Consider the following 26,587-nt stretch of genomic DNA (forward strand, 5'->3'; position numbering starts at 1 on the left):
AGACTGCCGACTTCCACCTCCATAACATCGCTGGTGTCCACTCCTGCCTCAACTTATCTGCTGCTGAAATGCTCATCTATGCTTTTGTTCCTTCCAGAATCGACAATTCCAATGCTCCCCTAGCTGGCTTCTCATCTTCCACAAACTTGAGTTCATCCAAAACTCTGTTGCCCGCATCCTAACCTGCTCACCCATTAACCCTGTGCTAGCTGATCTACAATGGCTCCCAGTCTACCAATGTTTTGAGTTTGAAATGCTCATCTTTGTGATCAAATCCCTCCATGGCCTCGACCCTCCCTATCTCTGTAACCTCCTCCAGTCCTACATCCCTCCGAGATCGCCGCGCTCCTCCAATTCTGGCCTCTTGTCCATCTCTCACTTGTTTCACCCAACCATCAGTAGCTATGCCTTCAGCTGTCTAGGCCCTCAACTCTGGAATTCCATCCTTAAACCCATCCGCCTGTCCCTTCTCCTTTTAAGACGCTCTTTAAAACCTATCTCTTTGACCAATCTGTTGGTTACCTGTCCTAATGTCTCCTCAGTGTCAATTTTTGTCGGATTATGCTCTGGAAAGAAAGACTTGGATTTTTTAGCACTTTCATGACCACCGGACATGTCAAAGCGCTTTACAGCCAATGAAGTACTTTTGGAGTATAGTCACTGTTGTAATGTAGGAACTTGAAACATTTTCCTATGTTAAAGGCGCTATATAAATGCAAGTCAAAGTTGTAACAAACTGAACAGATAGTGGTTATTTGAACCAATCATAATTTTTTATCCTAGACACCTGATGCTATTGAGTTGTAACTCTGTGGATACGCACCAGTTACATTTGCAGACCAATAGATCTACCACGCTTATCCACAAGGTGTCTAAGATTTAAAGTCTTGGCTTGCGATGAGGGAATCAGAATTATCCTTGACTATAAGCACCAGGAGCCAGTGTAACCAAAGTCACACATACAAGAAGAATTAAACCAGTTTTTATCAGGATTACCAGCTAGTAACATTACCATTACGAGCTGAGAAAAACCGGTGCAATATTAAATTCTTTCGATAGGACAACTCCCAATAACACTTCCCCATGATGGTTCGCTGAAATCACTCGTTACAGAGGTGTTTACACTGTAAGTAGCCGCCATAACATCAACAATTTGTACTTATATAACATCTTTAACATTATAAAGTCACAACGTTAAAGGTAGCTCACTGAAACCTGATCAGACAAAAATGGAAGTTTTCATTTATGTTTTTATTTAATTTGTTAGTATGACTTTGGGGTTGTTCTCACAATATAACTTAAAGTATCCAAAATATTATTAATTTATAGTATCTCCAGGGTGGAGGAGGAGGGCAAAAAGCAAAATACTGCAGATGCTGGAAATCTTAACACAAAAACATAAAAAGCTGGAACTACACAGGTCAGGCAGTGCAGTTGGTAGCATTCTTGCTTCTGAGTCAGAAGGTTGTGATTTCAAGTCCCACACAAGGAACTTTGAGCACAAAATCTGAGCTATTGCTCCCAGTGCAGTGCTGACTCTCTCAGCATTGCACTGTCGGAGGTGCCGTCTTTCGGATGAGACGTTAAACTGAGGCCCCGTCTGCCCTCTCAGGTGGATGTAAACGATCCCATGGCACTATTTGAAGAAGAGCAGGGGAATTCTCCCCACTATCCTGGCCAATATCTATCTCTCAAACAACACCTAAAAACAGATTATCTGATCATTGTCACATTGTTGTTTGTGGAGCCATTTGGCTGCCAATTACAACAGTGACTACATTTCAAAAGTGCTTTGGGACGTTCTGAGGTTGTGAAAGGCGCTATATAAAGGCAAGTCTTTCTTTTTAATCTGTGGAGAAACAGAGGTTTCAGGTCGAAGACCCTCTGAAACGTTGACTAAATGACTTCTGTTTTTTGGCAAGTGCTGCTAAACCTTTTCAACTGTTTTCTGTGCTTGTTATGGAGAGTAAGTTGGCCTTGTTGTGATCCAGGTAGCTATCCAGTGACACCCGCTGGAACGTATACTTATGTGGCTGTGGGGTAAGGACATCATTGGGCTCAGCTGATACTGAAAGACTCATACATGAAGCATGGGTACTCACGCTGCTGAGTGATCAGAGGGCTGCAACAGAGCCTGTAGCTTAAAGAGAAAGAAATGATAATTGAAGATATTTTGGTGTCAGTAACCAGGAGAGTGAGACAAGTTCGCAAACCCAATTGATGAAATTGAGCAGTGTCGATGTGTTTTTATTCGTTCCTGTGATATGGGCATTGCTGGCAAGGCCAGCATTTATTACCCATCACTTATTGCCCTTGAGAAAGTGGTGATGAGCCAACTTCTTGAACCATTGTAGCCCGTGTGGTGAAGGTACTCCCAGTACTGGTAAGGAGGGAGTTCCAGGATTTTGACCCAGCGACAATGAAGGATGGTGTGTGACTTGGAGGGGAACTTGGAGGTGGTGGTGTTCCTTTGCGCCTGCGGCCCTTCTCCTTCCAGATGGTAGAGGTCGCAACTGTTGAAGAAGCCTTGGCGAGTTGCTGCAGTGCACCTTGTAGATGGTACACACTGTCACCACAGTGCGTCGGTGGTGGAGGGGGTGAATGTTTAAGGTGGTGGATAGACAGCCAATCAAGCGGGCTGCTTTGTCCTGGATGGTGACGAGCTTCTTGAATGTTGTTGGAGCTGCACTCACCCAGGTAAGTGGAGAGTATTCCATCACAGTCTTGACTTGTGCCTTGTGGTGGAAAGGCTTTGGGGAGTCAGGAGGTGAGACACTCGATGCAGAATACCCAGCCTCTGACCTGCACTCATAGGCACAATATTTATGTGGTTGGTCCAGTTCATCATCATCATCATCATCATCATAGGCAGTCCCTCGGAATCGAGGAAGACTTGCTTCCACTCCAAAAATGAGTCCTTAGGTGGCCGAACAGTCCAATATGAGAACCACAGTCCCTGTCACAGGTGGGACAGATAGTCGTTGAGGGAAAGGGTGGGTGGGACAGGTTTGCCGCACGCTCTTTCCGCTGCCTGCGCTTGCTTTCTGCATGCTCTCGGCGATGAGACTCGAGGTGCTCAGCGCCCTCCCAGATGCACTTCCTCCACTTAGGGCGGTCTTTGGCCAGGGACTCCCAGGTGTCAGTAGGGATGTTGCACTTTATCAGGGAGGCTTTGAGGGTGTCCTTGAAACGTTTTCTCTGCCCACCTTTGGCTCATTTGCCATGAAGGCCCGAGTAGAGCAATTGCTTTGGGAGTCTCGTGTCTGGCATGCGAACAATGTGGCCTGTCCAGTGGAGCTAATCAAGTGTGGTCAGTGCTTCAATGCTGGGGATGTTGGCCTGGTCGAGGACCCCAACGTTGGTGCGTCTGTCCTCCCAGGGGATTTGTAGGATTTTGCAGAGACGTCATTGGTGGTATTTCTCCAGCGACTTGAGGTGTCTACTGTATATGGTCCATGTCTCTGAGTCATACAGGAGGGCGGTTATTACTAGAGCCTTGTAGACCATGAGCTTGGTGGCAGATTTGAGGGCCTGGTCTTCAAACACTTTTCCTCAGGCGGCCAAAAGCTGCAATGGAGGTGATGTTGAATCTCGTCGTCAATGTCTGCTCTTGTTGCTAAGTTTCTGGTCAACGGTGAGACCCCCCAGGATGTTGATGGTAGAGAGGGGGTTCGACAATGGTAATGCTGTTGAATGTAAATGCATTAAGAAGCAACCTGGTTTAAACCCCTCCAGCAGAGGATGAGAGGGGATCTCATATCAAATTCTGACGGGACTGGACAGGTTAGATGCAGGAAGACTGTTCCCAATTTTGGGGAAGTCCAGAACCAGGGGACACAGTCTAAGGGTAAGGGGTAAGCCATTTAGGACTGAGATGAGGAGAAACTTCTTCACTCAAGAGTTGTTAACCTGTGGAATTCTCTACCACAGAGAGTTGTTGATGCCAGTTTGTTGGATATATTCAAGAGGGAGTCAGATATGGCCCTTACGGCTAAAAGGATGAAGGGGTATGGAAAGCAGGAAAGGGGTACTGAGGCGAATGATCAGCCATGATCTTATTGAATGGTGGTACAGGCTCGAGGGGCCTAATGGCCTACTCCTGCACCTATTTTCTATGTTTCTAACTTGGACGTCTGACTTGGGGTTATGGACCATCCCAACAGGTTGGTTGGGTGGGTATCAGGAGGGAGAGGGTTTAACCTATGGAGTGGAGCGCCCTGCCTGTACCAGTTGTGTGAAGGCTGTTGACTGCGGGTGGGAGGGGTTGCTCCGGATTAGGGAGGGGTGTTTGCTCCGGATTAGGGAGGAGGGGGGGGGGGGAAATCGCCGCTTCTGATGAAGATTCGCTGTCAAAGTGGGAGCAGTAAGAGGTGGCGCGGCTGCTTTGGCGCGCGCACGTCACCAGCGTGGGGCCCTCGGTCAAGCGCACGTCACCATCATCATCATCGGCGGGTGGGGTGTCGGTCGCGCGTACGTCACAAGCACGTGTTGAATGGGGTGGGGGCGCGCGCGTCGCCCGGTGGCGGTGCAGGAGCGCGCACGTCAGGTTTGCGCCGCGACGCGCGGCCTCCGATCGCCATGGCGGCGGGCGAGGCCCGGGCCGAGGGGGAGGCCGGAGCGGTGGTGTCGGGCTTCGTTTTCGGCTCGCTCACCTTCCAGCACCTGAGCGCGGATTCGGACGCGGTGAGTAGAAAAGAAAGAGGGATGGCCCCGACATCTTCCCGGCGCGCTCTGACCACACGGCCATTGCGGCTGAAATCCCGCTGCCCCGGCCCCCATGCTCTGGGCCCGGCCCCCGGGCTTCCCTCCACAGCCCCCATTCCCCGGGCCTGGCCCGCTCCCAGCCCTGGAGGATAGCGGACAATTCCCATCGCCCCATTATAAAAAAAGCACTGGAGAGGGCGCAGAGAAAATTCACTAAGAGGTATACTCTCGCATTTCTGGTATCATATCATCAGGAAAGGATGAACAGGCTGAGGGGTGACCTAATCGAGGTCTTTAAAGGTTTGGATACAGAATGTTTCCACTTGTAGGAAAGAGAATAACTAGAGGCCATCAATACAAAATAGTCACCAAGAAATCCAATAGGGAATTCAGAAGAAACTTCTTTACCCATAACAAAAAGTTTGTCTGGTCATTATCACATTGCTGTTTGTGGGAGCTTGCTGTGCGCAAATTGGCTGCCCTGTTTCTTACAACAGTGACTACACTCTGAAAGTACTTCATTGGCTGTACAGCGCAGTGGTTGTGAAAGGCACCATATAAATGCAAGTCTTTTTCTTTCAAAGAATGGCGAGAATGTGGAACTCGCTACCACAGAATGGTTGAGGCGAATAGTATAGGTTCGTTTAAGGGGAGGCTAGTATCTGAGGGAGAAGGGAATGAGTGGTAATCTCATTAAAGCATATAAGATTCTGAAGGTAGATGCTGTGAGGTTGTTTCTTCTGGCTGGAGAGTCTAGAACTAGCGGGCATAGTCTCAGGATAAGGAGCTGGCCTTTTAAGACTGAGGAGGAATTTCTCCACTCCAAGGGACTTGAGCACAAAAATCTAGACTGACTTCAGTGCAGCGCTTGGGAGTCTGTACTGTCAGAGCTGCTGTCTTTCGGATAAGACGTTAAACCGAGGTCCCATCTGCTCTCACAAGTGGATGTAAAAGATCCCATAGCACTATTTTGAAGAAGAGCAGGGAGTTATCCCCAGAGTCCTGGCCAATATTTATCCCTCAATCAACATCCCAAAAACAGATTATCTGGTCATTATCACATTGCTGTTTGTGGGAGCTTACTTGGCTGCTGCGTTTCCTACATTACAACAGTGACTACACTCCAGAAATAGTTAATTGGCTGTAAAGTGCTTTGAGACGTCCGGTGATCGTGAAAGGCACTATATAAATGCAAGTCTGCCTGTCTTCTATATTCAAAACTGTGATAGAGTTTTGGTTTCCCGGGGAATTAAGGGATATGGGGAAAGGGCAGGGAAGTGGAGTTGAGGTCGAAGATCAGTCATGATCTTATTGAATGGCGGAGCAAGCTTGAGGGGCTGGATGGCCTACTCCTGCTCCTAATTCTTAAGTTTATGAAAAGAGGGTTATGTTGATAGAGTTAGATAAGGAAAGATGGGAGGAGGCTCAAGTGGAGCATAAATGCCGGCATGGACTGGTTGGGCCGAATGGCCTGTGTCTGTGCTTTATATTCTAAATGTAAACCTATGTCCCATTTGATTGGCGCTGACTGGGCAAGTGCGAGGACAGCGATTTGTGGGGTTAAACTTGAGGCTGTTTCCTGTAGTGTTTTCAACTGAGTTTTAGCACAAAAGTGTTAGGTCCTATCAGGTTGTACAGCAGCTCAGTTAAAGGGTGATGGGCTCTGTTTGTTGCTCGGAAATACAAATGGCGTAGTGTATGTGTCGTTTCTCTTTCCCCCCCCCCCCCCCCCCCCCCCTCCCCATACCATAATAACTCTTATCTCCCTAAACCATGTCATAATAACTAGTACCCCCCCCCCCGCCCCAAAACCATACCACCCTCAAAACCTCCCTGATAAAGTGCGACATCCCCACTGACACCTGGGAGTCCCTGGCCATAGACCACCTTAAGTGGAGGAAGTGCATTCGGGAGGGCGCTGAGCTCCTCGAATATCGTCGGCGAGAGCATGCAGAAATCAAGCGCAGGCAGCGGAAGGAGCGTGCAGCAAACCAGTCTCCCTGCCCACCCTTTTCCTCAACGACTATCTGTCTCATCTGCGACAGAGACTGTGGTTCTCATATTGGACTATACAGCCACCTAAGAACTCATGCTAAGAGTGGAAGCAAGTCTTCCTCGATTCTGAGGGACTGCCTATGATGATATGAATAACTAGAAGCCCCCCCTACATCCAGACCATTATAACAAGAATCCCCCACAAACCATACCATAATAACTAGAAGCCCACCTCCCACACACCATACCATAATAACTAAAATTTTCTCTTGCCCTCACACCACACACACACACACACACACACACACACAGACATTATCACTAATGACAATATCCAGCTGATTGAACAATATTTCTTTGTCAGGTACATTGCATAATCCATATTCAGCTCTCGCTGTCACAGTTTCGGGATTTCCTATTTTTTAAAAATTGTTGGTTACTTCCCTTTCTGGTTTTACCATCCACCGCATATTGCAGACAAATGATGTGAATACCAATGCGCCCGCTATAAACAGTGGGGGACTGTACCGACATAGTGGGTGATCCAGCTGGGTGGGGGCTATTAGCAATAAGGGGAGCATCATGTACTTGTGGAGAGCTCTCTCGTTTCATAGCCAGTTCTGATGTTGCCAATTGAAGTTGCTTGAGGGAATAGGTGTTTGAATTCTTTCAACGATATTTGACAAATAGGCAAAAGTGGAGTCGTTAGCAGTTAGTAGACAGTGAAATGTTGCTAAAAGGACCTTGAAAGTACAGTCCCCACCGCTTACACTGTCCTCATTTATCCCGGATAGCCTCTTGTATTGAACAAATGGCACTAACCATTTGCCAGTACCATAAGGCGTCAATTACAAAGGCACTGTTTAAACCGTATTAAGCAGACTGGTTATTTCGGGCAGTTCAAGCAACTGTTTAATCACCTTCTGTCCACTGCTATTCACCCTGCAGTACTGTTCGGTAACTTTAGAATTGACCAGAACAGTTTCATTTTGATCATTTAATGTGGTTCAGCTGAATGGAATCAAGATTTGTGCTGTAGTTAAAAATGAACTCCCAATCAATCCAAGCTTGCAAACGCTTTGGATCTGGCAGGATGGGCAACCAAGAACCATCAGCCCAACAAATACTTGGCTCGATCCACATTCCCTTCAGCACTTCCCGGAAACAATTTTTTTTTGCTGAGGAATCACTTGATTGATTAGACAGTCAGTGGAGAAAATAACCAGCTGTCAGATACTCGAGGACCACAACAACGACGTGTGTTTATATAGCGCCTTTAACGTAGTGAAACGTCCCAAGGCACTTCACAGGAGTATTACAAGATTTTTAAAATTGACACGAGAAATTAGGGCAGGAGACCAAAAGCTTCATCAAAGAGGTAGGTTTTAATGAGCTTCTTGAAGGCGGAAAGAGAAGTTAGGAAGGGAGTTCCAGAGCTTATGGCCTTGGCAATGGAAGGCATGACCACCAATGGTTGGGCGATTATAATCAGGGATGCACAAGAGGGCAGAATTAGAGGAGCGCCGATATCTTGGTGGTGGGATGGGGGTTGTGGGGCTGGAGGAGATTACAGAGATAGGGAGGGGCGAGGCCATAGAAGGATTTGAAAACAAGGGTGAGATCCCGATGCTTTCGCACAGACTTTGCAAGGAGGCGAGTATTCTTCTGAACCAAAGTACTCTCTTTACATTTCTCGACTACAGCATCCACTGTGTATAGCGGGCAAATCACGTTGCCACCAAAGCGCCTGCTATAAACGGAGGGAACTGTACTTCTGTCTGAGGGATTTCAGGTACTTGATTACAAATATTGCCTGTAAGAAGTTTACAAACTCAAGTTAGGCCCAATGAGATTGTGGCAAGAGGTGGATATAACTTTCATTATTACCCGTTGCATTTGGACTGATTGAGAAATGGCTGGTATGTCAGGCTCATTAGAAGATGCAGTCCGAGCAAGAGATAACAGGCTGGTTTAAGGGCCCTGAGTGGCAGTAGAATATTTGATCCACATGCATAGCCCTCCAGATTGCCAACGGGACTGCACTGCTTACACTGTCTCTTCTGTTTTTAGTAATACATGCTATCAGTAGAACAGTGGTGTAATGTAGCGGAAAACTTGTAAAATCCGTGTGTTTTTTATTTTTCTTTCACAGGAGGGATTTCTGCTCGGGGAATTCAAAGCAGAAGCAAAAAACAGTATTACTGATTCCCAGCTGGATGACATTGAGGTGGTGTATACCATAGGTGAGTTGTTTCGTCTGCAGAGTGTATTCCATTGTAGTGGTAAAAGCAGACAAGTATATTTCAGTTAGTGTGTAAACCTTTCAACTGGGATTAGTCACATTTCAGTGTCTTGGAGTGATGTGAATTAATTTTAGTTTTTTTTAATTAAAAACAGGACAGTGCACTTCCCCATCAGGCATCCTGCAATCCAAACATACTATGGCTTGATATATATGTGCGAATGTACTCTTAACAAATTAATTTAAGAGAAAGATAACAGTTAAACTAACAAAATATGTGATTATATTAAAATAATTCCACAGTTAAGTCTCCCCCAAAGGCTTAGTGGGTATGTGCATGATGTTTCTTGGTAGATTGCCATATAGATTAGCAATTCCCAATTTTGATTGTTGGTCTTTGATCCATTAGCTGATCTTAACTGTATGGGTGCTACAAATGGCTTCGGTATTCATGAGGGAGGGGGGTAGTGGGAGGGGGAGGAGGAGAAAATGACCAAAAGGTCAACGAGGTAGGTTTTAAGCAGCATCTTAAAGGAGGGGAGAGTCTTCGGGTGGGAATTCAAGAGCACAGCTGCCAATGCAGCGATCAAAATTGGCGATGCGCAAGAGGCCAGAATTGGAGGGTGCACAGATCTAGGAGGTTTTAGAGATGGGGAGGGGCGAGGCCATGGAGGGATTTGAAAATAAGGATGAGAAATTTAAAATCAAGTTGTTGCCAGCTAATGTAGGACAGTGAACCTTCATGGAAGTAGGTGGAATATTGGAGAGGGGGGAAGGAATAACCCAAAATTTATTTCCAGGTGCAAAACATCGTTAATGTTGCTCTTTGCGCTCCTGTAGGAAGTTGTCAGTCACCTTGTCATGGGGACGGAGGGGTGGAGGGGAAGAAAATTTGGGGGGAGTCAATCCTTCAACCATTGTTGAATTCCAGCAGCCAAGCCAGATTAACATTGGTGAAGGCCTAGGGACAGATTTTGACTTTAAGAGCTGTATGACCCAGGCACATTATGGAATGAGGAAGAGGCTGTAGCCTTGCTCTGTGGTAGTGTTGGTGATGTTTTATCTTCCTAATAGTTTCTTGTCTTAAATCAATTGCAAGTCTGTATCGAGGTTCTAATGAAGTGCATCTCGATAGTGGATGCTGCTTTCCTGTTCATGTTCTTATCTCAATTATAATTTGTTTTGGTTAATTACATGGTTTTCAGAGAATGCATCCATTTTTGTATGTATTTCAATCAAATAGGAGTTCTAACTAGAACCCCGTACTTCTAACTCCTGCTCACCCATCACCCCCTGTGCTCTGGTTAAGCAATGCCTCAATTTCAAAATTCTCATCGTTTTCAAATCTCTCCATGGCCTTGCCCCTGCCTCTATCTCTGTAATCTCCTCTAGCCCCACAATACCTCCCCCCCCGCCCCCCCCACCCCCCGAGATGTCTGCATTCCTCAAATTCTTGAGAATTCTGATTATAATCGCTCAACCATTGGTGGCCGTGCCTTTTGTTGCCTAGGCCCCAAGCTCTGGAGTTCTCTGCCTCTCTTTCCTCCAAGACACTCCTTGAAACATACCTCTTTGACCAAGCTTTTGGTCACCTGCTCTAATCTTTACTTATGTGGCTCGGTGTCAATTTTTAAAATCTCATAATACTCCTGTGAAGCGCCTTGGGATATTTCACTACATTAAAGGTGCTATATAAATACAAGTTGTTATTTGCTCTCTCAGCTTCTTGAATTGGATGTTATGGTGTTGTGATTATTTATATATGGCCTACAGGGCTCCAGAATATACCAGTAAGTTGCCCATTAAGTCACAAACTTTGGAGATCCACCTTTCATGTCATTACTTGGTCTTCATGTAATAGTTTGTTGTTTTGGCTTGCACCAATAGATAATGATTAATGAGCAGGTCTCGCCACAGGTACCTTTCTTAGAATTAAGCACATTTATTCAATGTCGATTTTTTTTTTGTTTCTGTATGTGGTTAGACTTTTAGTGAGCACCGATGTCCTTGTCAGAAGAAAAGACTTGGAAGAGTTACAAAGTCTTAACAGCCTAAGGGATGCAAAGCACCCTGTAACTCATGTAGTGTCATTTGTTGATATTAATTGAGCTCCCTCACAAGGTTACTGTGAATGGCTTTTAAGGGAAACGAAAGTAATATTACATATGAAAAACATTTAAGTCCCCTCTGATCTTTATGTACAGTTTCCCTCCTGGAAGCTAGTATTACATGTGAAAATTATTATTCCCCTCTGAACTTTAATGTGTATTTTTCCCCTCTAGATATACAGAAACATATTCCATGTTACTCACTGTTCAGGTACGTGAGCTCAGTTGATAGCTACTCTCACTCCTAAGAATTTTATGACTCTTGTTTCCAGTGGGAATTGCTCAGTCACTTTTCACTTGATTCATGTATAAAAGGTTAATGGAACTAACACTCCCACTAGATCTTCTGTTTGAGTTTATTAGTAAGTGTAGACTGCATCTGTGTATGTATGCCGGTTAAATTAAATCTGAATTTGGTACTTTGGAAACAAAATTGTTTTAATACTTCAGTATGCTCTAATGGAAAAATCTGAGTAAAAGGAAATATCGTGTACGTATATATACATTAGTTATGGTACTGACATAAAAGAGATTAACAGCAAGTTTTTGTTTGGTACTGTTTCAATTCTGCAATGAGCCTAATGTTAATTCAGGCACCAAATGCAAAATGGGAATGGGCTTGCCATCTCAAGTGGCACAACCGCTTGGTGCTGTAATGGGCAGCACCACAGAGTAGTGGGGTTTACATTCTTCCCAACAAAGGTTGAGTAGGTTGGACCTATACTCATTGGAGTTTAGAAGAATGAGAGGTGATCTTATTGAAACATGTAGGATTCTGAGGGGGCTTGATAAGTTAGATGCAGAGAGGATGTTTCCTCTTGTGGGGGAATCTCGAACTAGGGGGCATAGTTTCAGAATAAAGGATCGTCCATTTAAAATGGAAATGAGGAATTTCTTCTCTGAGGGTTGTGAATCTTTGGAATTCTCTACCCCAGAGAGTTGTGGAGGCTGGGTCATTGAATATATTTATGGTGAATATCGACAAATTTTTGAATGATAATCGTCGAGGGTTATGGGGAGCGGGCAGGGAAGTGGAGTTAAAGCCACGATCAGATTAGCCATGATCTTATTGACTGGTGGAGCAGGCTCGAGGGGCCAAATGACCTACTCCTGCTCCTATTTCTTATTTTCTTATGGTAAATTTCCAACTTTGATCCTGTTATCAAGATGTGATGTCATTGGAGGCAAATACTTCCCGAGCTTAGAGTAAGGAAAAATAGAAAAAAATTTCTGGCACAATTCTTGTGGCTTGTGACTGTTGCATTGATGGAGATTGACAGAACGTAAAAATATTTTTTTTCCTCCACACTTTTTGTATTTCCGAATGGAATTTTGGCAATGTTGGCAAAGCAGCTTTGTTGCCCACCCCTACTTGACCTGAGGGCATCGTCAGCTATATACTGTAGGTACTGGAGTCACTTGTATCTAGACCGGATAGGGTGGTTGGCAGGTCCCTTCCCTCGGATATTACTGAACCAGTTGAGTTTTTGCAACAATCTTTGGTTATTCAGTGCCAGCCTGTAAATGACCAGATTTATTGAATTCAATTTCACAACTTTCCATGGTGGGATTTGAACTCTCGACCTCTAGGTTGCTGGTCCAGTACCATAATAACCACAAGGTTACCATATCTTTGTTCACGATTGGTTGCCGCAAATGGAATGTTTTTAGCTGTGTTTGTTGTAACCTGAGCAACACGTACCACAGTGCTACCAGTGGTGGAAGGATTGTATAGCAGGCATTAGTGCAACCTTCTAAAAGTAATGGAATGTAGGTGCTTCTGTTACACTTTTGGTATTTTCAATGTCACAAAAGTGTTACTTAACCTTGACAACAGGCAAAATCTCAAAAAAATGTCATAGATGTGTGTGCAGTGCGTACCAATACTCCAATGTTTCATTGATACAAGTTTTCACCCACTTACTAAATTACTTTAGCCTGCAGGTATGAAGGTTCCTTTGTGCCCTAATGGCTGTTTTATTAAACATTGAAACAGTTTACCTTGCTGTGCCAAATGGATCATTACAATGTCATTTTGTCTTGTCAAAATTGCTGAAAGCAGTGGGGTTATAAAATAAGCAGTGCCAAGTTTGTAAGTGAGGGCATTGTGCCAAAATAAGGATAGGAAATCATACTTTTAGAAACCAGGAGCTAAGATATATAGCACTTTGTGAATTAAAACCATGTTACCAATGTCCTGTCTGTCTTTTACAGTTTTTATAATTCTACTGGTGAAGTGGATAAGACAGCATTGGAGAAAATACTGTTAAATCAGGAACAGGTATTGTCAAGAGCAGTTGTTGCTACTTTCTGCATCAGAAGTAATAATCCATACAAAGTTTTATATTGGACTAACTTTTAATTAAGTCATTCATGTCTTAATTGTAATTTTGTATATTTCATGTTTTTTTAAAATTGGCTGGTAATTATGCACATAAACAAAAAGCCATCAGCGATGACATTTGGAAAATAACATGTTAAGTAAACGCATTGAAGTGTCGGTAATAACTTTTAACTGATTTATTGTAACTTAGATAGAATTGCTGCAGGAGTTGCATCTGGGTGAGGAGCTGTATATTTTGTTTAATAGTGGGGGTTGGTTGTTTAGACCAATAATGACCACCACTCTGGTGTTGGATGCGGCATCAATAATACATGGGTTCTAAAATGATACTCTGTGTGCAGTAGATTGATAGAGAGGCTGGCACACCATTCCAGATGAAGAATGGGTTAAATATGTTGCCAGCAATTAATTCTGCCATCAACCTGTCTTTGAATTGGCATACAATTTGGGTCAAATGTCTCAAAGTGGTCAGGCGCTCTTGGCTGAAAGTGCCAGACAATATAATGGTCCATGTTTGTTTGTGGCATTTTCCTGCATCCGCCTGACTACAAGCCGTGCCACATTCAGAGCAAAATGCACATTGCAATTCAGGTAGGATGATAACAATGCTGGATATTACCGAACGTTGCCCATGATTTCTGCAATGATGTGAGGTATTGAGAGCGTCGCTAATATATTCACTTCATCAGGTGCTTTTGTCAACTTTATTTGCAATGAGGGATTGGCAGTTGGCACACTTCAGGCTGGTATTCCACTTTCACAATGTAGTTAGCTTAAAAATTGGTGACATGCAAAGGGCTGAAGTCCTTCAGCTTTCGTCCAGTGTGTTGTATCTTTATAAATTTAGTCAGTTTCTAATTTGTGTAAGATTTATTTTCTTGAAACATATAGTTAAGCCAATCAAGATGGTGCTGTGTGCTCCTTGCTAAGGAATGCATGGATCAGCATATCATATTCATCAAACCACTTGGTAATAGTACCGATTTTATTTCACACACAGTCTGATAAGCTGTGTTCCTGAACATGCTCCAATCAATTTGACTGCAATGTCGACTTTCAAAAATGCTTTTGTGTATTCTTTCAAGCTTAACCTGGGCTATTTTCAGAGGTCTGTGTCTTTATGGCAGTTGATACCAAAGAGCTAGGGTAATTTATGACATTGAATTCATTAGTGGGGTGTCATCATGACTAGCAAGAGTTGGATGAATCCATTTAGTGACCAATCTAGGAGTCAGCTCCTCGCATGGTTTTGGATGTCATGCTAGCTTAAATTGATGAGATGCCAGTGTTAAAAATGAGTGCACCCACCATCTCTGTCAGCTTGATAAAATAGTGTGCAGGTGATGGTTAGTTGACAGTTATTACGTTTGATTATCAGTCTGGTAATCCTTTTCAATACAGCTGTTTAATTCACCCAACAATATCAATTTGACATCTCAATATAGAACGGATGATGTAATAATATGGGCTAGGTCCACTAAAAGTTCCCTTTATTTTTGTGACCTTTAGTCTTGGAGGGCATATATGCGCTGAAGAGAGTAACACCTTCCCTTAAACTAATTGCATTGTCCTTAGACAATCGTTAACACTTTTTTGGGAAAATTTAGATTACATTGACCAATATGGAACCGATACTAAACTGCATTTGATTCTTGAATGTCAGTTGTGGGCTTGCTGATCTGGGTGAGCTGGCCTGTCTTGGCTAATCCAGTCTCACTTTAGGCTACACTTGAAACATTTTAGTTTTAAATTCACGGTCATTTGCTTTCTGGACAATTGCTACTCAGGTTCCGACCGGAAGCTTCCATCTGTCATAATATTAAGTGAATAATTCGACGTTTTAAATCACCTGATTGTGACGAGCTTCGGGATGCGGTGTCCTGATTTGCTGAGAAGATGATGACGTTATGCTTCATGTTTCGGGTCAACGGTGTGATCCTAAAAAGAGCTCCTCAGTCACCCAAGAGTTTGTCGAGCCATGTTATTGGTGCACGGTGCCCAGAAATCTGGATTAACTTTATGTAGGTCCGCAGCTATGGCTGGCAATGTTTTCTGTAGTTACTGTTTTGCTACTTGCCTATTATCATAGGATTTCCATCGTCACTCCTGAAAAGCACCAAACTTCTCTCTCAAATGTGGCACTTCCTTGCAAGTGGATTTATGTGTCACCATTGACCCAAAACTTAACTGGACCTGCCACATAAATACTGTGGCAACAAGAGCAGGTCAGCGGCTGGATATTCTGCAGCAAGTCTCTCACCTCCTGACTCCCCAAAGCCTTTCCACTATCTACAGGGCACAAGTCAGGAGTGTGATGGAATACTCTCCACTTGCCTAGATGAATCCAGCTCTTAACAACATTCAAGAAGCTCAACACCATCCAGGACAAAGCAGCCCACTTGATTGGCACCCCGTCCATCACCTTAAACATTCACTCCCTCCACCACCGGCGCACCGTGGCTGCAGTGTGTACCATCTACAAGATGCACTGCAACAACTCGCCAAGGCTTCTTCGGCAGCACCTCCCAAACCCATGACCTCTACCACCTAGAAGGACAAGGTGGGCAGGCGCATGGGAACACCATCACCTCCAAGTTCCCCTCCAAGTTACACACCATCCTGACTTGGAAATATATTGCCGTTCCCTCATCGCTGGGTCAAAATCCTGGAACACCCTCCCTAACAGCACAGAGTATCTTCACCTCACGGACTGCAGCGGTTCAAGAAGGCGGCTCACCACCACCTTCTCAAGGGCAATTAGGGACGGGCAGTAAATGCTGGCCTTGCCAGCGACGCCCACATCCCGTGAACAAATTTTTAAAAGTTATTACACTGGGGCTGCCATGCGCTCTTTAACTCGGGCATTTTGATTGAACCACATGAGAAACCCGACAACTGGAGATGGACTGCACCCCGCTTAATCTTTGCAACATCCTCCAGTCCTACAACTCTCCCTTCAATCCTCCAACTCTGTATCCCTTCCTCTCTTTGCCTCATCATTGGTGGCACAACTTTTAGCTGCCTTAGTCCCACTTTCTGGAACACCCTCCTTAAATCCCTCCATCTTCCACCTTTTGAAAGCCTTCTGAAAACACATTTTATCAACCAAGCTGATGACTCTTCCACCAAGGGTTGGCATTGTTCCTTTTTATTTGTCCCTCTGTATCGTGCCTTAGTGTTTTTCTATGTTAAAGGTGTTGTACAACTACATGATGCTGTAGTTGTGTCTTTCTGTGGTGACTGCCAATGTCTTTGAGTCTTAAAGACAGTCTATATCTTGATGCAGCAATGGTATTCGACTGAGATGAGCCCTCGTCTGCTGTGGCCGCCTCTGTATTCCTTATGGACTGGGAGACTGACTGTCCCCTTCATTGGTAGCTTTCATCACCAATTACCCTCAGCATTTTAATCCAGGAGCCATGGTACTTGCATTGGAGGCTGTTCAGAGAAGGTTCACTGGGTTGATTCCAGAGATCAGGGGGTTGACTTCTGAAGATAGGTTGAGTAGGTTGGGCCTATACTGGCTCATTTATTCAATACTGAGTTTTTATTTGCTGTTCCCACAAAAGTTTAAACCATGTGCAACATTTCAGTAAGCAAAATAGCTTTCAGTTAATCAACATCTTAAAGTACTGGCAACTGTGTATCAAAGGCTAATTGCATTTTAAAGATGTTATAGTGTGACTTCTTCATAGTCTTTTTCATCAAGCTCTCATTGAGCCACGAGGGGGTTTGGCTGTGACCATTTGAAGAGGAGACACCCAGCTTGAATTTGGTTGTATTGATTTCAAAATGATTATTTTGGTCATTCTTGTTGTACTAAGTTTTATTTATTTATTTAAAAAAAGGCTTCATTGTGGTCTTGACAAAAACATTTGAATGAGTTCATAAGTCTCAGTATAGTTTGGGCCATTGAATCAGTCTTGCTACACTAACTATTGGAACGTTTTTAGCTGGCAGCTAATATTGAAGTACAAATGTGTAGTCTGAAAGGGTTGTCATGGGCTCTATGTGCACTAGGTCAGTGCAACTGAGCAGGTCTCCAGTGGTCCTGGTTAACCTTGCCACTGGATAAAGGCCGAGCTCTGTCGAGCCCGTGTGGTGGCTGATGTGCAATGGTCACCATACGTTAAAAAAATCCACGCACAGGCATCTTCCACCCCTTCAATTGGAGTTCAGGACTGGAACATCGGGTCCTTCATTGAAACATCTGTGAACTCATGTGGAAGCAAGTCATCCTCGTTCGAGGGACCGCCGATGATACTCATTGAAGTTCAGAAGAATGAGAGGTGATCTTGTCGAAACATGTAAGATAATGAGGGGGCTAGACAAGGTGGGATGCAGAGAGAATATTTACACTCCTAGAGTAAACTAAAACCAGGGGACGTAGTTTCAGAATAAGGGGTGGCCCATTTAAAACTGAGATGAGGAGGAATTTCTTCTCAGAGGGTTGCAAATCTGTGGAATTATCTGCCCCCAGAGAGCTGAGGAGGCTTGGTCATTGAATATATTTAAGGCGGAGATAGACAGATTTTTGAGTGATAAGGGAATAAAGGGTTATGGGGAGCGGGCAGGGAAGTGGAGCGGAGTCCATGATCAGATCAGCCATGATCTTATTAAATGGCGGAGCAGGCTCGAGGGGCCAGCTGGCCTCGTCCTCCTATTTCGTATGTTCTTATGGTATTGAAGGTCTGGGGTGTGTCCAATGCTGTGCACAAGTTTAGAGACACAGACGAGAGCTGGACAATCAGTAGAGACCAATCTTGAGATAATCCTTGAGCAGTACATGTGGCTGGAGGTTCTACTTCTCCTGAGTGTCCTATACCTTCTCCAGCCTCTCCATTACTTTGATATCTTGTTTTCTGTGACAAATTTGAAGTTCATTGGGAGCTTTGGAAATGTTTTTCCCTCCTAAATCTCCTCGCACCATGCATCATCTGTTGCTAAAAGAGCAAGGTGACCTGTGCCCAGCCCCAACCAGGCTCTGATGCCGCACCTTGGCAATTGCCCGACCGATGCAAAATAGCCGTTTTCTTTTTGCAGTGGTTGAGTGGTCAAAGACTCGGGATAATTTACAAAGGGTAAGATTGCTCGGTGCTGCTTCAAACCTGGGGTTGAATCCTGCCCCAACTGATAGATGAGATTCTTCTGTTTGCCAGCTACAAAAGCGTTTTGTGAAATAAATGTGAGCAGATTCAAAACGGCTTTTTGTGGGCATGGGGCTAGAGCACAAGGCAGCCCGCAATGTGACAATAATTGGCAGCCAACCTCCGAAACGCCTCGGAAGTTCTCCGAGTGCAGTTCAGACCGATTATTATAACCGAGAAATGAGTTTTACTTCACATCAGACACTGTGCCTGAACTGGGCGTGCTTAATATTGCGATTTGGTGCCTAAAGTGGGAAAGTGTTACCTTTTGTAGCTTTGACATAAAATTAATCAAACATAATGTTTTAAGAAGTTTCATTATAATCAGGGTTTTCTGCACCATTCATTAAAACACATACACACTGCATTAGTGAATGCTTGCTATTAGAGTTTTAATTGAGATTTGCTGAATTGTATTGTGTGCTGTGCACATAGTTAGTTAACTGCTGTGTGACGTGCATGGTTGGTTAGCTGTGTGACGTGTGTGTAGATAGATAATGGCTGTGTGACATGCTGCAGGTAGTTCACTGCTGGTGACTTACATACAGGTAGTTAACTTGCGTGCAGGTAGTTAACTGGGTAACGTGTGTAGTTATTGACTCAGCCATGGTATTAACAGCTTATTTGGTAAAAGACTAAAATTTCAGAAGTGATATTGCTGTTCCACACTTTCCCACCTTTTTTAACTTGGGTCTAGAGCTAAATCTACTTGTACTTTTTCCCCCTTAGAATGTTATTGGTTGGTATAAGTTCAGACGTAACACAAACCAGACCATGACATTCCGAGAACGTCTCCTTCACAGGACCCTTCAGAAGCATCTGAAAAACCAACAGCTGGTGTTCTTTCTCTTTACTACCAAGTTAAGCAGAGAGAATGGTTCCACGCACAGTCTGGAGTATACGCTGTATAAACCTCAGGAAAGGTGAGCAGTGCCCAGAGTTTCTTTCCGCAATATTGTCAGGCGGTGCAAGCTCGGGAAACGTAGCGAAACATTTTATGCTCCATTTTTAATAACTTTTGAAGCTAACATTTGTCTTGTTTTTCTTTGAATGTAGTTTTGTTCTGCGAATACCTATATCCGTGACCAATCTAGGAATGTCCGAACAACAAGACTACAAGACGTTTTCAGGATCCAGCAGTGCTGGGGGCTATTGTCGAGCAATGAAGAAACACAGGTAGAAAACGCAGCTGATCTCGTCCTGTGTGCTGTGCTAAGTGGAACAGATACTGTGGAACTGACCACAGCGCCCCAGGGTATTTTTTGGAGGAGGTGGGGGATGGAGGAGAGATTTAATTGCTTGGTAATGGAATTAAGTTCTGCATTCAGTATTAAGTAATTAATATGACCTCCTTACCTGTGCAAGTGATTTTAATAAATTACACCATAATTTTCCTTTCATATTTAGGATTAAATAATTGACTGATACAGAGCTGTATGCCTTTTGGATATAGTTTGCCTTGGAATGGCATGTTCAGAATGCAGTGAACAGACAGAATTTCAGCAATTCTAAGTTTGAAAAAAAACTGCTTTCAGCTTGTGGAATGAAAACTTCCCTCCCTGCACACTGCTTCCAGAGAGTCTCCAATTGGTAGCATCTCTTCACTCTGAATAGTCGGTCCATTAGGAGGTGCGTGTGGCCTCCATGGGCAGTGCAGCAGTTTATTTTCTTAAAGTAGTCTTGTCTTTACACCTGGGGATAGAGAACAAGTTATTGCCATGATTTCACAGGCAAGCAACACAATATTTTTGCAGTGTTGTTCAGTGTAAATTACGATATACAACGTCAGCCAGCAAAATGTTCTCTTAAATTTGATTATTTAAATATCTGAAAAAATACAATTGCTCCTTTTCAAACTTAGAATTGCTGAAATTCTGTCTGTTCACTGCATTCTGAACATGCCATTCCAAGGCAAACTATATCCAAAAGGCATACAGCTCTGTATCAGTCAATTATTTAATCCTAAATATGAAAGGAAAATTATGGTGTAATTTATTAAAATCACTTGCACAGGTAAGGAGGTCATATTAATACTTAATATTAGGACATTCACATTTGTGCTGTTTTGAAACTGAATAAAATGTTTACAAAGTAACGTGGTTCTATAACATGTCAGTTCTGGCAGGGCAAGTGAGGAGTCGGGAACAAACCTCAATGTCCAAGTATTGTTGAACAATGATTGACATTTTTAAGAATCTTGGATTTAGTACCAGTTCAGGCAATTGGTTTGCTAAGTACTGCAGCATAGGGCAGTGTGTTTGTCTGTATGCCTGAAGTATACTTGTAATGGGCATTTGGTTTTGAGAAGGTACCGTTACCATGTCTTTCTGTACACTGTGCCACTGGTGAACCTGAAGTTGTGTTGCTGCCATCTACTGGATGTAGGTTGTTCTGCCACTTTAAAATTTGGATTTACCGAATAACTTGGTTTGTTTCATAAGCTGGAAATATAACAGTAGTTGCTGCAGCTTTAAGTAAATGAAAAAAGATTGCATAGGAAATATTTTGGAAAAAGACATGTATTGGATTGGAAATTAATAGATGAGAATGAGATTTTTATAGTGATAGCAGGACTTTACTTCTGGTCCAGTTAGCTGAGTTGAATCTCTTATTCCTAGTTATCTTATTCTGTTCTTTCATTGTTTTTATTGAGAAACTAAGATGAAGGTTTTAGGCCCACGCTGCAGATAAAAAAGAGTAAAGGATTAGGTAAATCAGGAAGCATTGATTAGACGACACAAAGCTTGAGGTTTTAAAAACCTGGACATTTTGGCAAGAGTCCCGCAGTTTGAAATCCTGGAAAAATGTCAATAATTGCTCTATACAAGATATATGCTCACAAGCTGCCTCTGACTAATAGTTTAAATGTAAAGCACTGGAATAGGGAGCAGCAGAGAGATTAGGTGGCAGCTCAGTACAGTAGTCTTCAATTTCTTCCCAACAATTTTCATACGTGTTTATGAAAGTCTGAGCCGAAGTTGTTCATAGTCAATTGATACTGAGCTATAAAAATATATGTATATATATATATATATAGGAATATATGGTGGGAGGGAACTTGCAAAAGGAATGTATTAAAGTTTGTAATTGTTACAATTTATCAAAAAATGGTGGCAATTCTGTTAAATTTTGAGCAGAGTTCAACGTGATGTGCATTTGAAGTATTTGGAAAATGTGAAGTATTTGGAAAATAGTGCAGCACGAGCCATAAGGCAAGGAGAAATGGAAATAGATCAGAGCCCTGTGGTATGCTTATCATAGTGTTAGACATCAACTCAGTGCCCAACTTGGTTTCCATTCCTTCACGAGTTTTGGCAGCTGGTTCATAATAGTTACCAAACTGTTCATCTTCGACTCTTTCTCTTCCACCACCACCCTCTCCCCCCACTCCCCTCCACTTTCTAAAATAACATCCAAATATAGAAAAAAATTGGAAGTTCTGATTTTCCCCAGAGGTGTACAGAGGCTGCAGATACTGCAGCCACAGAATCATTTAAAGATATCAAAGTGGCACTTCAATGTGGGTCTCGTATGTTGTGGAAATTCTTTGTCATAGTTCTAATCTATATAGAGTTATGAGTTAACTTTAACTTTCGAATGGTCAGAAACCAACAATACTACTTGCCTAGATATCTTACAGCAACAACTTGTATTTATACAGCATCTTTAATGTAGTGAAACGTCCCAAGGTGCTTCGCAAGAGTATTATGAGATAGAAATTTGACACAGCCGCATAAGTAGAAATTAGCGCAGGTGACCAAAAGCTTGGTCAAAGAGGTATGTTTTATAGACCGTCTTGGAAGGAGGAAAAAGAGGCAGAGAGATTTCAGCAGGGAGTTCCAGAGCTTTGGGGCCTCGGCAACAGAAGGCACGGCCACCGATAGTTGAGTGATTATAATCAGGGATGCTTAAGAGGGCCGAATTAGAGAAGCTCAGACATCTCGGTGGGGGGTTGTGGGGTTGGAGGAGATTACAGAGATAGGGATGGGTGAGGCCATGGAGGAATTTGAAAATAAGGATCAGAATTTTGAAATTGAGGCGTTGCTTAACCGGGAGCCAGTGTAAGTCAGCGAGCACAGGGGTGATGGGTGAGTGGGATTGGTGCGAGTTAGGACATGGGCAGCTGTGTTTTGGATCACCTCTAGCTTACGTAGGGGTAGAATGTGGGAGGCCAGCCAGGAATCTGTTGGAATAGTGAAGTCTAGAGGTAACAGGCATGAATGAGGGCTTCAGCAGTAAATGAGTTGAGGCAAGGGCAGAGATGGGCGATGTTACGGAGGTGGAAATAGGCAGTCTTAGTTAAGCTGTAGATATGTAGTCAAAAGCTCATTTCAGGGTCAAATATGACACGAAGGTTGCGAACAATCTGTAGTTTGTTTTCCATTAAGATGAGCTGTTTATGTCCTTGTGTGTCTGCAATCGAACTAACGCGGAACACATTATTAAACTTACAAGAAAAATGAATTTGGCAGCAATCAGGATTTAAGCATTAAAATATATCTGCTGCATTGAGCATAAATAAAGGAATTAATTGTATACACTTGCAGTGAAGTTACTTGAATTACAAATTGGAGATTCTCCTTCAGATGTTCAGTGCATGTATTGTAATATGGCAGATGGTGACAGTAATTTAATTGAGGGATCCAGGTAACAGAATGGCAGTAATATCACTTAAGTTGCCTGAACCCTTAAATAAATTGCAGCTTTTCACTCTAGAAATGATGGGTAATTGAGTCCCAAAAATTTGGCTTTGCATATGTCATCTAGCAATGCCCAAACATGGGAATAAAGACAAGTACAATCCAAATATCAAAATAAACTTTTTTTTTTACTCACCAAGATAAGAAGCTTAAACAGAAATAAAAGTTGTGCAGTGAGGATTTGTTTCCTGCAAGGATTTGTCCTGCAAAAATTCTGGTGGATGAATGGGATGGTGGATAATTGAGGTTCCCATGAAGTGACTGCTCTATTAAAATGAATTGGTAAATTGATACATTACAGTAGACATTCCATTGATTAATCCAGTGATTTAATTGTAGATGATTCACAAGACAATTAACTAAAGGAATTGAGAGCAGTAGTTGAGTCTTGACAGCTGGATTTGATGAGTGTCACATTTTGAACCTTTTGGCTGAGAAGGGATTTCAGACTAATTTATATTAAGGTGCTCTTAATTTCAGCCCACAAGATATCTGGAAATGTTGATTAGGACCGTAAACTGGGACCAAATGAACTGACAGAGTTGTATTTCATGCATACCATATCAGTTTGAGACAATGGAGTTCATTAATGCACTTTCGATACATTTGTATTTGTAATGTTAAAATGCCTTACATTTGCTCAGCAACGCAGGAGTTTTGACTTGCCAGATGACCACCACACCAAAGTGAAAGTTTTGATTGGCAGCTCAGTCAGCCAATCCTCATGCAGAGGGGAGGGGGGGACAGAGATGAAGGTTTTGGCTATCGCACATTCTTGGTACAAAATGGCGAACTGCATAGAGTTGGAGTTTGAAACAGAGGCTGGGATCTCTTTTTCCCCCCCCCCCCCCCCTAAAGTTAATTCAATGAATACTGACTTGTAAAGTGAAGCTACGGCTATTTTTGTTTTGATGTTGTGCGGTCTGATTGGAAATTGTTTTAATTTCACTGGAGAGTGTATTCTGTTCAGTCATGTATTGAATGCAAATTAAACCAGTGTGTGGGTTTACAATTGACCGTGTCTCAATAGAGTGCTCATCAGTCCGTCTTCTAGAAGGTGGACGGATTGCCCTTCAGCGAGCTGAGAGGCCACAGTACTTGCAACACAGGGTCTTATTATTACAGCCCAGGGTCACACTAATCTAATCATGTAATTGGGTGATAAAGGTATTCTCCAGATCATGGGGAATGTGGGGTCCAGTTATGGGAGTGATCAGTAACACTGAGCCTGCGACACTATCCAGTGCAGACCTGAAATGTGCAACCGTCGGACATTAGGTTGATCAAAGCATTTTCCGGCGGGGGTTACACTATTTGCTCTCTAATCTCCTCCTTCCATCAGTGAAAAAATATCACTCTCCTTTCTTAGTCAAACAGTAAGAGATTCAGTACTTTTTTTAAAGATGGAGATGAGCAGATGGATAGGAGAAATTGAAAATTGCAATGAATGTAACTGCTGTTTTTTTCCTACTCAGATCTGTATTTTTTGATCAAGAAGGCTCCTTAAAAGAGGTTCAGAGAATTAAAGGCGTGTATGGTACACTGCAGGAGGAATTGAAGGTAACTCGGATGTAAATCATAGACTTGTTGAACCACACTGTTCCAACATCAGAATTTCACATTGCACTGTGATAGTGGAGAGCGTTATCCCTGGTAATTTTACTGTCCATAGAATCATATCCCAGCAAGGAGCTAACTGTTTCAGGGGAGGACAAAAACGGTCAGCCAGATAAAAGTGAAATAAAATATTGTAGAAGTAGTTAGGGAGTGAAAAGCAAAGGCTTGTGGAGTGAGTGACGCACTGTTCCAAGCATATTTTTAACATTTTGCTGCATGTAAATGCTGTAGAAAAACAGTATATCCAACAAAATAATACTGTAGGATTGCTTTGTTCCATTGTGAACTTAAAAATTGGACAGATTACTGCACAGACTGCCAGTCGCAGTGTCTCTAAGCAGCACACTTACTGGAGCATTAATGCTGTGCTTTGTAATAATAATAACTTTGATTTATATAGCGCCTTTAACGTAGTAAAGCATCCCAAGGCGCTTCACAGCAGTGTTACAAGACAAAACAGATAAAATTTGACACCGGGCCATAAAAAAAGAAATTAAGGCAGATGACTAAATGCATGATTAAAGAGGTAGGTTTTAAGTAGCGTCTTAAAGGAGGAAAGAAAGGTAGAGAGGTTTAAGGAGGGAGTTCCAGAGCTTGGGGCCCATCAGCTGAAGGCACGGCCACCGATGGTTGAGCAGTTATAACGAGGGATGTTCAAGAGGGCAGAATTTGAGGAGCGCAGACATCGTGTGGGATTGAGTCTGAAAAAGATTAGAGATAGGGAGGGGCAAGGCCATTGAGTGATTTGTAAACAAGGATGAGAATTTTGAAATCGAGGCATTGTTTAACCGGGAGCCAATGTAAGTCAGAAAGCACAGGGGTGATGGGTGATCTTGACTTGGTGCGAGTAAGAACACGGGCTGCTGAGTTTTGGATGACCTCAAGTTTGTGGTGTAGAATGGAAGGGCAGCCAGGAGTGAGTTGTAGTCAACTCTAGAGGTAACAAAGGCATGAATAATAACTTATTTATATAGCGTCTTTAATGTAATAAAACGTCCCAAGGCGATTCACAACAATTTTACAACACATTAGTTGTTGACTATTTGAGGGAGCGAGAGAGAAAAAGCGGGAAAAGGAAGTGTAAAAAGAGGCTAACGGCTCGGGTCTGAATGAGGGTTTCAGTAGCAGAAGAGCTGAGACGGGTGGAGGCGGACAATGTTACGGAGGTGGAAACAGGCGGTTTTAGTTATGCCGCAGATATGTGGCTGGAAACTCATTTCAGGGTCAAATATGACACCTAGCTTGCGAACAGTCTTGTTCACCCTCAGATTGATGCTAGGGAGAGGGATGGAGTCAGTGGTTAGGGAATGCAGTTTGTGGCGGGGACCAAAGATAATGGCTTCGATCTTCCCAATATTTAATTGGAGAAAATTTCTGCTCATCCAGTACTGGATGTCGGACAAGCAATCTGACAATTTAGAAAACAAGCAGGGGTCGAGAGAAGTGGTGGAGAGGTAGAGCTGGGTGTCATCAGCGTACATGTGGAAACTGACTCCGTGTTTTTGGATGATGTCGCCAAGGGGCAACATATAGATGAGAAATAAGAAGGGGCCAAGGACAGATCCTTGGGGGACGCCAGAGGTAACGATGCGGGAGTGGGAAGAGAAGCCATTGCAGGAGATTTTGTGGCTGATTAGATAAGAATTGAACCAGGTGAGTGCAATCCCACCTAGCTGGACGATGGTGGAGAGGCATTGGAGGAGGATGGAGTGGTCAACTGTGTCAAAGGC

At 43.2% G+C, this 26,587-nt stretch overlaps 1 protein-coding gene across 1 annotated transcript in view; it reads left to right on the forward strand.

The window, feature by feature from the left end:
• The first annotated feature begins 4,542 nt into the window (after positions 1-4,542).
• Positions 4,543-26,587, forward strand: part of abraxas1 (abraxas 1, BRCA1 A complex subunit) — a 34,789-nt gene continuing 12,744 nt past the window's right edge. The window contains exons 1-7 of the mRNA XM_070872386.1: positions 4,543-4,683; positions 8,852-8,942; positions 11,224-11,260; positions 13,264-13,330; positions 19,270-19,463; positions 19,597-19,716; positions 24,716-24,800. Of these exons, the coding sequence (XP_070728487.1) occupies positions 4,579-4,683; positions 8,852-8,942; positions 11,224-11,260; positions 13,264-13,330; positions 19,270-19,463; positions 19,597-19,716; positions 24,716-24,800 (699 nt within the window). The 5' untranslated portion in view covers positions 4,543-4,578. The remainder of the gene's footprint in view (positions 4,684-8,851; positions 8,943-11,223; positions 11,261-13,263; positions 13,331-19,269; positions 19,464-19,596; positions 19,717-24,715; positions 24,801-26,587) is intronic.

The sequence above is a fragment of the Pristiophorus japonicus genome, chromosome 2, assembly GCF_044704955.1.
Source record: "Pristiophorus japonicus isolate sPriJap1 chromosome 2, sPriJap1.hap1, whole genome shotgun sequence".
Lineage (NCBI taxonomy): Eukaryota > Metazoa > Chordata > Chondrichthyes > Pristiophoridae > Pristiophorus > Pristiophorus japonicus.